The sequence below is a fragment of the Bison bison genome, unplaced genomic scaffold, assembly GCF_000754665.1.
Source record: "Bison bison bison isolate TAMUID 2011002044 unplaced genomic scaffold, Bison_UMD1.0 scf7180017864062, whole genome shotgun sequence".
Lineage (NCBI taxonomy): Eukaryota > Metazoa > Chordata > Mammalia > Artiodactyla > Bovidae > Bison > Bison bison.
This window is the reverse complement of record NW_011494634.1, coordinates 1,853,320-1,866,598: the sequence shown is the minus strand read 5'-3', so window position 1 is coordinate 1,866,598 and position 13,279 is coordinate 1,853,320. Positions and strand designations below refer to the sequence as shown.

Genomic DNA, 13,279 nt, shown 5'->3' with positions numbered 1-13,279 from the left:
TTTCAGGATTTGAAAGAGCTCAACTGGAATTCCATCACCTCCACTAGCTTTGTTTGTAGTGGTGCTTCCTAAGGCCCACTTGACTTCACATTCCAGGATGTCTGGCTCTAGGGGAGTGATTACACCATCATGATTATCTAGGTCATGAATATCTTTTTTGTATAGTTTTTCTGTGTGTTCTTGCCACTTCTTCTTAACATCTTTTGCTTCTGTTAGGTCCATACCATTTCTGTCCTTAATTGTGCCCGTCTTTGCATGAAATGTTCCCTTGGTATCTCTAATTTTCTTGAAGAAATCTCTAGTCTTTCCCATTCTATTGTTTTCCTCTATTTCTTTGCACTGATCACTGACTGACTGGATGATTCTACTCAGCTATTATTTAGACACCTCAAACTCAGTAATAGCAAAGAGATGTTTTCCTCTAACCTGCCCCCCACTTCAGTACTTTTTAATAGAGTGAAAATACCACAACCACTTAGCCACCTAAGCCAGAAACCAAAGCAACTTGAACTCCTCCCTTCCTCATGCATCCCCCTCACCTAATAAGCATTCAACTGCCCACCCCGCTGTTCTCACTAAGTCCAGGACCTCATCATGTCTGTAAACCCATAAGCAGGTAGCAGCAGCTCTCCTGCCGCCATGTGGTCTCCTTCCAACCCATTCCCCACGCTGCTGAAGTGTCTTTCAAGAACACAAATATGATCATTTCATTTTCCTTCTTTAAACGCTTCTAACTAGCTCCCTTCAGCTCTCTAGATAAATCTGAGCCTCTTTACCCTACCTTCTAAGACCCCTTATTATCCAATCCCTGCCGACCTTTCTACTCTCAACTTTTGCTTTTTACTTTTATGATAACCCCACTAAATTACATAGAGTCTCTCAAAAATGACACTACCATTAACTATTATTGTTTATAGCAGCGGCAGGAGTCACAACAGTATAGATCTTACCACTCTACACTACCATCTCTGGCTTATTTATCGGTCTCTTTCAATGGGCTGTAAATCATATAACAAATCTTTAGTCCCATTCATCTTTGTATTCTCAGGACCTCAGTTAGTCATTCAGTTCAGTCGCTCAGTTGTGTCCGACTCTTTGTGACCTCATGGACTGCAGCACGCCAGGCTTACCTGTCCATCACCAACTCCTGGAGCTTGCTCAAACTCACGTCCATTAAGTTGGTGATGCCATTCAACCATCTCATCCTCTGTCAACCCCTTCTCCTCCTGCCTTCAATCTTTCCCAGTTTCTCAGGACCTAGTATAGCACTTAACACATGGTAGATACTCAAGAAATATTTGCTGAATGACTGAATGGCTGCCTGACTTAAGAAATGAATGAATGAATGAATGCATAAATACATACATACACACATACATACCTAAAATCAATAGATAAATAAGTGAAGGAATCCAAACACATCAAGGCTTCCCAGATCATGCTAGTGGTAAAGAACCCACCTGTCAATCCAGGAAATATCAAAGGGAAGACTTGCATTTCTTTCCTCTACCCAAAACAGAGACAGGAAAAACACCACTGAGAGAGGCATTACTTCCATTTTCATCCCTTCCCATCATCTCATTCGTATAAGTCACATTGCCAACACACTCCAAGAGGCCTCACCAGCTAAAAGCAAAGGAGTCATAATGTTTCAGAATCTTCTGTTGTACTCTTGTTTAAAAACCAACAAGTTAACCTTGGTAACACCAGTAGAAAAATAATCCATACTGATTATGGAAATGGAAGTTATTATGGGGATCATGATAGAACCAAGAAAATAGCGAAAGATCAGTTTAAAGAGTTCCCAAGTGAGATTAAAAATAGAGAAAAACTTGTGAAACAGTCTTTTCTCATATTTAATTTTTCCCATCAATTTCCTTTCTCCCTCTTCTCTTATATCCCTTTTTTAACTTACAGATTAAACTAATAAAAGACATGAGTTTTAATTCCCCTTAAGTGACATTTATAGCAATATAAGATGGTAAATATCAAGTGGATTATTTTCAGTCAAATCTGCAAAAGAGCTTTTGCGAACACTTTAATTATGGGAGACTGGACATGCAGAACACAACAGCAAATCTTGTTTTAAAGAAGAGAGAAAGAGCTTCAAGCTAAGATTGGTTCCAACCTGAATAGATAAGCTTTCTAAGGACATCTGCTCGCTGTCCTATAGCTGTCCCTTTATTGGTTGGAGGATTAATCTTGAGCTGTATTCCAATGAAATTTCGGCAGGTTATCTTTAAAAAGATAGGAGAAAACAAATATCACTTAGGTATTTAGAGCCAAAATTTTTGCTTACTTGAAATGTTCATCTTATTTTTCATTAGCCAAAAAGAAGAGATACAAAAAGATGCTACAAATAAAAGTTCCAGAGTAACATTCAATCATGAGAACTTTTGAGGGAAAAAAAAAGTAGCTACATAATTTTTCATATTTCTTATGTATACCACAGCTGGAAAAGCATTAGGCAAATTATGTAGAGCAATTAGAATAATTTCTCTGATGTTCTATAAATTCACTAGTCTAAATATATCTCCCATTATGTAAGTTGAAACATATTTAAAATAGAGGCTGCTTTTTCAATGGCAGATTTCCCCTCTACTCATAATTAACACTATTTAAACTTCCCTGGTGGAGTTTTTCAGAACTAACGTCCTCTGTAGTATTTTTTAACAGATAATGAGTCCTAAAATGAAAAAGACCATTTTTAGACATAAGGTAATTCTTTTAAAAGGTCCAAGATCCTCTTCTCTCCATTTCTCCACCCCACCTCCCACACCCCTGCTCAAAATACAACCATCCTTGAACCCCAGTCTGACGTAGATGATGCTTCTTTATTATCGTCCCTTGTAGTTACCTCTATAATGAGATGCAAGGACAGTCTAAGAAAATGCAAATTCCTTCCCCCAGCCTATTAAGATCTTACTTGACCTAGTCCTTCCCACCTCTCCAGCTTCATTTAAAAAATCTTTATTGAACACCTATTATGTGCCAGGCACTACTCTAAGCTCACAGATGATATAGCAGAAAACAAAATAAGCAAAAATTCCTCTTCTTGTGGTACTTATTGTCGTGTAAATAGACAATAAACAAAATATATAGAGTACATGATAAAGTAGACTAAGAGTTATAAATGCTATAGAGAAAAACAGACAAACAGACACGTACATTTAAACAAGGCAGTGAGGAAAAAGTCTTCACAGAGAATGTGATGTTCAGTCAAGACTGGAAAAGGTGTGGGAAAAATCAATGTGGACATTTGGGGAGGGGAGAGACAGCTGTAACTAATTTTGCTTCTTTGATTGAACCCTGACTGATACAGGCAGTTAGATACGTCAGCACAGAATACAGGAGAAAGGTCTAGACAGGAGATGTAATTTTGGTAGCCATCATCATAAAGATGTTTACTTTGAGCCACAGGTTGAGTTAACTCTCTAACAGAGAATACCTAGCTAGAGTACTAGAGGACCAAGAACAGAACGTTGGGCTGTACTAACACTGGGACACTGGGGAGAAGAGGAGGAAGCACCCAAGAAAATGCCGAAGAAGCAGCCCCTTCTTCTCATCTCTCGTCTGCTGCACTGCAGGGTCTGGGCCTCCTTCCTGTCCCAACTCAGGGTCTTTGATCCTGTCCTCCCCTTAGGCTGGAATGTTCTTTTCCACTATAGGGCTGGCCCTTTCCCACCAAATGTAACCATCTCCAAGAGACCTTCCCGATCACCTCTGCTCAACTTTTCCACCTCTCACCCCAGCCTATCTCTATCCCATGTAGCTGTTTTATCTTCTTCAGAGAATTTATGCTGATAATAAATTTTTTTATCTGTTTACATGTTTATCCACTGGTCCTACCTCCGTACTTCTGAAACTAACCTCCATAAAGCAAGAACACAGCTCTCTACATAGAATATGCAAGAGGCAAGAATATGCCAAGACCATAAGCAGCCTTTGTGAGAAGGAAAAAAATGTGAGCCTTCTCTGGGGGGCTACAAGCCCCTCAAGCCCACATGGATTAGTGTGTGGGGCAGGGGCTGGATTCAGCACCCCAACGTATGCCAAGTGCCCAAGGGCAGGACACAGACTGCACAATTGAATGCATCAGCTCTAACCTTAGGGAGTCAATACATATTTATTAAGCTAATAAATGAGAGAATAGATGTATCTCTTTCCTCCCTCAACTTAAAGCTGCAACATGTCATTCATGAGCCCTAAGTACTTTTGCTGTCATGGGCCTACTGCTCCATCAAAAAATATTATTAAAACTGTAACACTGTCTTTAACATAAAAGTTCCTTTTTTCTTCTGATTGTAAAATAAATCAAAACATTTAATGGCTCCTAAAAAAGTGCTATGTCTCCAGCACTCTTTTCACTGTGCCTAATGCGTAAATCAGCTTTGACCTGGATATAAGCTCCTCGTGTACAAGGACTTAATTTTTGTTTTCTCTGTATCTGGAAAATACTGGCAAACAGCGATTCTCAACAATGTTTGCTGATTTGAATGATAAATGCCTAAGTGAAAATAGCAACATTTATCTGATCCCAAATCTTGCTAGTTATATGCGTACTAATAAGAAATGACAACTGCATGAATAACAGAGCCTAACCTACCTTCTGTTTGTATTCAGTCTCATATCTTACACAAGCCTGTTGGCTGATGTCTGGGCCCTTGCATTTGGATATTTGCAGTAGAAGCTGGCGCTGTGCGTAAACCAGCAGTGGAGTCACTTGCTCTGTGTATCTTTCACTGGATAAGAGTAACATATATATTAGAAACAAACATTAGTAAAGACACGTTCTTCTCAGTGAAGTCTATCGCTGTTAGCCACCCTTTCAGAGGTACTTACTGCGAAACTGCATTGAACTGAATGGCAAGTGATACGAGTGTTTCCCATTTTTCTACTTGATAGACAAGTTCCAGAGATTTTAATACAAAGTCATGGATCCATTTCAAATCGACCACATTGACGTCATCCAGAGGATGCTCAAAGGTAAGGCTGGAACCACCGTTATCATTTTTAATATTTCCATAGCAACTCGGGACACTGAACTCTCCTTTTTCATCAATAGTCTGCAAGTAGCACATTGAAACAAAACTCTGAAATTTCATATTTCCCTACATGTTTTGTCTGAACACAAAATGAATAGCTAAAAATATAACATGGAAAAGAACTGAACAGAAAAAAATTGAATATATTTATTATGCAAATCAAAGCTAGATGATACTGTTCAATAGCTCTTCTGTGATGAAGGAAATATGTTACATTTGTGCTGTTCCATACAGTAGCCACTAAGCACATGTGGATACTGAGCTGTTGAAGTCTGACTACGGCAACTGGATTTTTAAGTTTATTTAATTTTAATTATTTAAGCCAAAATATACATAGCCACATATGGTTAGTCATTACTATACTTCCTGGTACATAGTCACTATTTAAGTAAGAACATTAAACCAATAAATAAGGTAAAGTTATGAGGAAAAACAGGCTATAGTATACATAAATATTTAAATTTCCTTAATATATTGGTTATATTCATTTTGTATACGAAAATTTGCCCAGTTCCCTGATGCAAATGTCAAACTTAGGGAGAAAAAAGTCTTCTAAATTCACTTCAGTTCAGTCGCTCAGTCGTGTCAGATTCTTTGCGACCCCATGAATTGCAGCACACCAGGCCCCACCATTCATCACCAACTCCCGGAGTTCACTCAAATTCATGTCCATCGAGTTGGTGATGCCATCCAGCCATCTCATCCTCTGTCGTTCCCTTTTCTTCCTACCCCAAATCCTTCCCAGCATTGGGGTCTTTTTCAATGAGTCAACTCTTTGCATGAGGTGGCCAAAGTATTAGAGTTTCAGCTTCAGCATCAGTCCTTCCAAAGAACATCCAGGGCTGATCTCCTTTAGAACGGACTGGTTGGATCTCCTTGCAGTCCAAGGGACTCTCAAGAGTCTTCTCCAACACCACAGTTCAAAAGCATCAATTCTTCGGCGTTCAGCCTTCTTCACAGTCCAACTCTCACATCCATACATGACCACGGAAAAACCATAGCCTTGACTAGACGGACCTTTGTTGGCAAAGTAATGTCTCTGCTTTTCAATATGCTACTGCTGCTGCTGCTGCGTCACTTCAGTCGTGTCCAACTCTGTGTGACCCCATAGATGGCAGCCCACCAGGCTCCCCTGTCCCTGGGATTCTCCAGGCAGGAGTACTGGAGTGGAGTGCCATTTCCTTCTCCAATGCAGGACAGTGAAAAGTGAAAGTGAAGTCGCTCAGTCGTGTCCGACTCTTCGCGACCCCATGGACTGCAGCCCACCAGGCTCCTCCATCCATGGGATTCTCTAGGCAGGAGTACTGGAGTGGGGTGCCAGTGCCTTTTCCGCAATATGCTACTAGGTTGGTCATAACTTTCCTTCCAAGGAGTAAGCATCTTTTAATTTCATGGCTGCAGTCACCATCTGCAGTGATTTTGGAGCCCAGAAAAATAAAGTCTGACACTGTTTCCACTGTTTCCCCATCTATTTGCCATGAAGTGATGGGACCAAATGCCATGATCTTCGTTTTCTGAATGTTGAGCTTTAAGCCAAATTTTTCACTCTCCTCTTTCACTTTCATCAAGAGGCTTTTTAGTTCCTCTACACTTTCTGCCATAAGGGTGGTGTCATCTGCATATCTGAGGTTATTGATATTTCTCCCGGCAATCTTGATTCCAGCTTGTGCTTCTTCCAGCCCAGTGTTTCTCATGATGTACTCTGCATATAAGTTAAATAAGCAGGGTGACAAGATACAGCCTTGATGTACTCTTTTTCCTATTTGGAACCAGTCTGTCGTTCCATGTCCAGTTCTAACTGTTGCTTCCTGACCTGCACATAGGTGTCTCAAGAGGGAGGTCAGGTGGTCTGGTATTCCCATCACTTGAAGAATTTTCCATAGTTTATTGTGATCTACACAATCAAAGGCTTTGGCATAGTCAATAAAGCAGAAATAGATGTTTTTCTGGAACTCTCTTGCTTTTTCCATGATCCAGCGAATGTTGGCTATTTGATCTCTATTCCTCTGCCTTTTCTAAAACCAGCTTGAACATCTGGAGGTTCATGTATTGCTAAAGCCTGGCTTGGAGAATTTTGAGCATTACATTACTAGCGTGTGAGATGAGTGCAATTGTGCAGTAGTTTGAGCATTCTTTGGCATTGCCTTTCTTTGGGATTGGAAAGAAAACTGACTTTTTCCAGTCCTGTGGCCACTGCTGAGGTTTCCAAATTTGCTGGCCTATGGAGTGCAGCACTTTCACAGCATCATCTTCTAGGATTTGAAATAGCTCAACTGGAATTCCATCACCTCCACTAGCTTTGTTCGTAGTGATGCTTTCTAAGGCCCACTTGACTTCACATTCCAGGATGTCCGGCTCTAGGTGAGTGATCACATCATCGTGATTATCTGGGTCGTGAAGCTCTTTTTTGTACAGTTTTTTTGTGTATTCTTGCCACCTCTTCTAAATATCTTCTGCTTCTGTTAGATCTATACCATTTCTGTCCTTAATTGTGCCCATCTTTGCACAAAATGTTCCCTTGGTATCTCTAATTTTCTTGAAGAGATCTCTAGTCTTTCCCATTCTGTTGTTTTCCTCTATTTCTTTGCATTGATTGCTGAGGAAGGCTTTCTTATCTCTCCTTGCTATTCTTTGGGACCCTGCATTCAATGTTTATATCTTTCCTTTTCTCCTTTGCTTTTCACTTCTCTTCTTTTCACAGCTATTTGTAAGGCCTCCCCAGAGAGCCATTTTGCTTTTTTGCATTTCTTTTCCATGGGGATGGTCTTGATCCCTGTCTCCTGTACAATGTCATGAACCTCCTTCCATAGTTCATCAGGCACTCTATCTATCAGATCTAGGCCCTTAAATCTATTTCTCACTTCCGCTGTATAATCATAAGGGATTTGATTTAGGTCATACCTGAATGGTCTAGTGGTTTTCCCCACTTTCTTCCATTTCAGTCTGAATTTGGCAATAAGGAGTTCATGATCTGAGCCACAGTCAGCTCCCAGTCTTGTTTTTGCTAACTGTGTAGAGCTTCTCCATCTTTGGCTGCAAAGAATATAATCAATCTGATTTCAGTGTTGACCATCTGGTGATGATCATGTGTAGAGTCTTCTCTTGTGTTGTTGGAAAAGGGTGTTTGCTATGACCAATATGTTCTCTTTGAAAAACTCTATTAGCCTTTGCCCTGCTTCATTCCGTACTCCAAGACCAAATTTGCCTGTTACTCCAAGTGTTTCTTGACTTCCACTTTTGCATTCCAGTCCCCTATAATGAAAAGGACATCTTTTTTGGGTGTTAGTTCTAAAGGTCTTGTAGGTCTTCATAGAACCGTTCAACTTCCGCTTCTTCAGCGTTACTGGTTGGGGCATAGACTTGGATTACTGTAGACCCTCTTTTCACCAAAATTAAAGAGTTACTATGTAACTATTGTATTCATTTCCTTAAGTCCTTGCTGCATTTGAAACACCCTAGAGATGTTTTCTTTTAATTTAAAAAATTTATTTATTCTTAATTGAAGGATACTTGCTTTACAACGTTGTGTTGGTTTCTGCCAAACATCAACATTAATTGGCCATAGGTATATATATATGTCCCCTCCTTCTTGAACATCCCTCCCACTTCTCTCCCCATCCCACACCTCTAGGTTGTTACAGTCCAGATTTGAGTTCCCTGAGCATACAGTAAATTCCCATTGGCCATCTATTTTACATATGGTAATGTTTATTTCCATGTTACTCTCTTCATATATCCCATCCTGTCCTTCCTCCTCCCTCACCATCAGTCTGTCCATCAGTCTGTTCTCTATGTCTGTGTCTCCTTTGCTGCCCTGAAATAATTTCATCAGTACCATCTTTCTAGATTCCTTATATATGTGTTACTGTACAATATTCATTTTTCTCTTTCTGACTTACTTCGCTCTGTATAATAGACTATAGGCTCATCCACCTCATTAGAACTGACTCAAATGCACTCCTTTTTATGGTTGAGTAATATTCCATTGTATATACATACCACAGCTTCTTTATCCATTCATCTGTTGATGGACATCTGAGTTTCTTCCAGGTCCTAGCTATTGTAAATTGTGCTGCAATGAACATTGGGGCACATGTGTCTTTTTCAATTTTGGTTTCCTCGGGGTATATGCCTCCTAGTGGGATTACTGGGTCATATGGTAGTTTTATTCGTAGTTTTTTAAGGAATCTCCATACTGTTTTCCATACTGGCTGTTATCAATTTACATTCTCACCAACAGTGCAAGAGGCTTCCCTTTTCTGCACATCCTCTCTAGCATTTATTGTTTGTAGATTCTTTTGATGATGGCCATTCTGACTGGTGTGAAGTGATATCTCATTGTAGTTTCGATTTGCATTTCTCTAATAATGAGTGATGTTGAGCATCTTTTCATGTGTTTATTAGCAAAATCCTTTAGATCCACCTACTGGCCAGACTATCAGAGAAGGGCATGGCAACCCACTCCAGTGTCCTTGCCTGGAGAATCCCATGGACAGAGGAGCCTGGTGAGCTACAGTCCATGGGGTCGCAAAGAGTTGAACATGACTGAAGCGACTTAGCACGCACGTACTGGCGAGACTATAGCCCAATAAAGTTAGTAGGGCTTCCCTGGTGACTCAGCATTAAAGAATCTGCCTGCCAGTGCAGGAGATATGGGTTCAATCCCTGGGTTGGGAAGATTCCCTGGAGAAAGAAATGACAACCCACTCTGGTATTCTTGCCTGGGAAATCCCATGGACAGAAAAGCCTGGCAGGCTACAATCCATGGGGTCAGACTAAACAACAATAACAACAAACCAAGTCTCAGTTCAATTCAGAACATTCCCTCCCATAAGATTCATAGTCCTTGAATTTGGAAGAGACCTTGAAAATCATCTGCTTGTGAAGGTATGAATAATAGGTGTGATATACATGACCTATGTGAATTTGCCCCCTTAGCACAGCGTCTGGCACATAACATGCTCAATAAAAGATAGATGTCATTTTGCTGATGTTATAAGCTCCGCCCTTATAATCTAATAATCAAAAGTCAAAGAAGTCAAATGACACCAGTTCCATTTATCTAAGTTCTCTTGCTGTGTGGATGAAAAATGGAATAATTTATGATTATAGGTGATAGATCTAAAGTTATTGCCAGATTTGTTAACATTTCTCCATTTCTAAACCGTTCATAAAGAAAATCATACATGGGGTGATACCATCCTTACGGTAGTCTAGTAGAGCAACCACACTGTCTAGATTCATATCTTCACTGATAAAAAACCAGTAGTTGTTTTTAAAAATTAGCAAGGAAATGCTTGATTTATTTTTCAGACTCTCTCATAAAAGGTTTTATTCTTTCTGGCCTCTGTTCTTCAAGTCGGTCTCTGATTGAACTCATGGAATCTTTTCTTTCATTCATTTTTTAAAATTTTATTTATTTTGGCTGTGCAGGGTCCTTGTTGCTGCTTGAGTTTTTCCTTAGTTGCAGCAAGTAGGGGCTACTCTCTAGTTGCAGTACAGAGACTTCTCTTTTTTTTTCATATTTTAACATATTTTATTTTATTTTATTAATTTAAATTTATTTATTTTAATTGGAGGCTAATTACTTTACAATATTGTATTGGTTTTGCCATACATCAACATGAATCTGCCACGGGTGTACATGTGTTCCCCATCCTGAACCCCCCTCCAACCTCCCTCCTCGCACCATCCCTCTGGGTCATCCCAGTGCACCAGCCCCAAGCATCCTGTATCCTACATCAAACCTGGACTGGCAATTCATTTCTTATATGATATTATACATGTTTCAATGCCATTCTCCCAAATCATCCCACCCTCTCCCTCTCCCACAGAGTCCAAAAGACTGTTCTATAATCTGTGTCTCTTTTGCTGTCTCGCGTATAGGGTTATCATTATCATCTTTCTAAATTCCATATATATGCGTTAGTATACTGTATTGGGGTGTTTTCCTTTCTGGCTTACTTCACTCTGTATAATAGGCTCCAGTTTCATACACCTCATTAGAACTGATTCAAATGTATTCCCATCACTTCATAGGAAATACATGGGGAAACAGTAGAAACAGTGGCTGACTTTATTTTGGGGGGCTCCAAAATCACTGCAGATGGTGATTGCAGCCATGAAATTAAAAGACGCTTACTTCTTGGAAGAAAAGTTATGACCAACCTAGATAGCATATTGAAAAGTAGAGACATTACTTTGCCAACAAAGGTCCATCTAGTCAAGGCTATGGTTTTTCCAGTGGTCATGTATGGATGCGAGAGTTGGACTGTGAAGAAAGCTGAGCGCCAAAGAATTGATGGTTTTGAACTGTGGTATTGGAGAAGACTCTTGAGAGTCCCTTGGATTGCAAGGAGATCCAACCAGTCCATCCTAAAGGAGATCAGTCCTGGGTGTTCATTGGAAGGACTGATGCTGAAGCTGAAACTCCAGTACTTTGGCCACCTCATGCAAAGAGTTGACTTATTGCAAAAGACCTTGATGCTGGGAGGGATTGGGGGCAGGAGAAGAAGGGGACGACAGAGGATGAGATGGCTGGATGGCATCACCGACTCAATGGACATGAGTTTGAGTGAACTCCAGGAGTTAGTGATGGACAGGGAGGCCTGGCATGCTGTGATTCACAGGGTCGCAAAGAGTTGGACACGACTGAGCGACTGAACTGACTGACAATCCATCTTGGTGAACACACTATGTGCTTTGTTTCCAACCTCCCTCAGTGTACTACACATCAGTGCTGACACTAATTACCCCACAGTTAGGGTCAGATTCCACAGGTTTAAGAAGAGTCTGTGCTCACTGGAGATGCCAGTCACAGGTCCTCTGGCACCTGAACTCCTGACTGACCAGTTGTAAACTCAGGTCAGTAATTTCCTAGAATGACTCAGAACTCACTGACACAGTTTTCTTATGAAGGATATAACCCAAGAATAGCCAAATGCAAGACGGGCCAGGTCTGGATGGGTCTAAGATAAGGCATTTCTGTGACCTTTCCTATGGACTCAGGGCCTGAGATCTGCTTAGTACATCAATGCATCCACCAAGCAGAATGTTTTTCAAGCTTTGGGTATCCAAAGTATATTCTGAATCTCTGTTATTTGGTATATACACATTTATGATTAGTATGTCTTTCTGATTAATTGAGCTTCTTCTCATTATGAAGTGTCCCTCTTTATCTTTCAAAATACTTTTTGACTTGAAGATCATTTTATCTAATATTAATATAGCCTCATCAACCTTTCTATGCTAACTATTTTTGTAGTATAATTCTTCCAATTACTGTTTTATTTTCAATCTATCTGTTTCTTCATATCTAGAGTGCTTCTCTTATGGACAAGTACACGTCTCTCTTTTTTTAACCCAGACAATCTCTGCCTTTTAACTGGGGTATTTAGTCTACTTATATTTAATACAGTTATTGATATAATTGGGCTAGGTTATTTGTTATCTTCTATTTGTTCCATGTGTTTGTGTTCCTCTTTCCCTGCTTTCTTTAGTTAACTGACTATTATTTAGTTTTCCATTTTAGTTTTAGCTTTCATTTGGCCTTTTAGCTATATCACTTTTTTTGGTAGTTACTTGGGGGATTATTAAATGCATACTTAACTTATCACATTCCACTTAAAGTTAATACTGTATCACTTTATACTTACATAAAGTTTAAAAACTTATTCAGTTTCATTTTATTTGCCCTCCCAGTCTTTTGTACTGTCATTATCATATATTTTACATCTGAAAAATGTTATAAACCCCATGATTCAAAATATTTATGTGTTTACTAATTTTTAATGTGTTTAAGTTATATGAGGTTTGCTTTTTTTTTCAGTTTTATTTTCATGCTTTAAACTACCGTGTGGTAGATTTGAAATGGCTGCAAATTCTACATCTAGAGAAACAGAACAGGGACTAAAACAAGTATCAATCAACAAGCTACATGATCTGTTTTAGGGTCTGTTTTTTCTCTGTCAAATGATTGCCATGAAGATTAAATGTACTTTGGTTAGTTTCTGTAGAAGCTGGAGCTCAATAAATGCTACTTTCTTTTCCATTTAAGAAACTGATTTTCAGGCAGATATTTGTAATTAACATCAGTGCACATTATATACTGTGAACCAAACAACAAAGCAAATAAAATTAAGACAAACCAAAAAACAACTCAAGCAAAATATAAAATTTCTACTTATCCCAAGCTGTATGGTACACACACACAAAAAAATTGTTAATCAACTACA

At 39.4% G+C, this 13,279-nt stretch overlaps 1 protein-coding gene across 6 annotated transcripts in view; it reads right to left on the bottom strand.

Moving 5' to 3' along the window:
• Positions 1 to 13,279, bottom strand: part of CFAP54 (cilia and flagella associated 54) — a 308,337-nt gene that overhangs the window by 159,354 nt on the left and 135,704 nt on the right. For all 6 annotated transcript variants that reach the window (XM_010836300.1, XM_010836298.1, XM_010836299.1 and 3 more), the window contains 3 exons: positions 4,843 to 5,066; positions 4,607 to 4,742; positions 2,129 to 2,237 (listed from right to left, as the gene is read on the bottom strand). In XM_010836300.1, the coding sequence (XP_010834602.1) occupies positions 2,129 to 2,237; positions 4,607 to 4,742; positions 4,843 to 5,066 (469 nt within the window). The remainder of the gene's footprint in view (positions 1 to 2,128; positions 2,238 to 4,606; positions 4,743 to 4,842; positions 5,067 to 13,279) is intronic.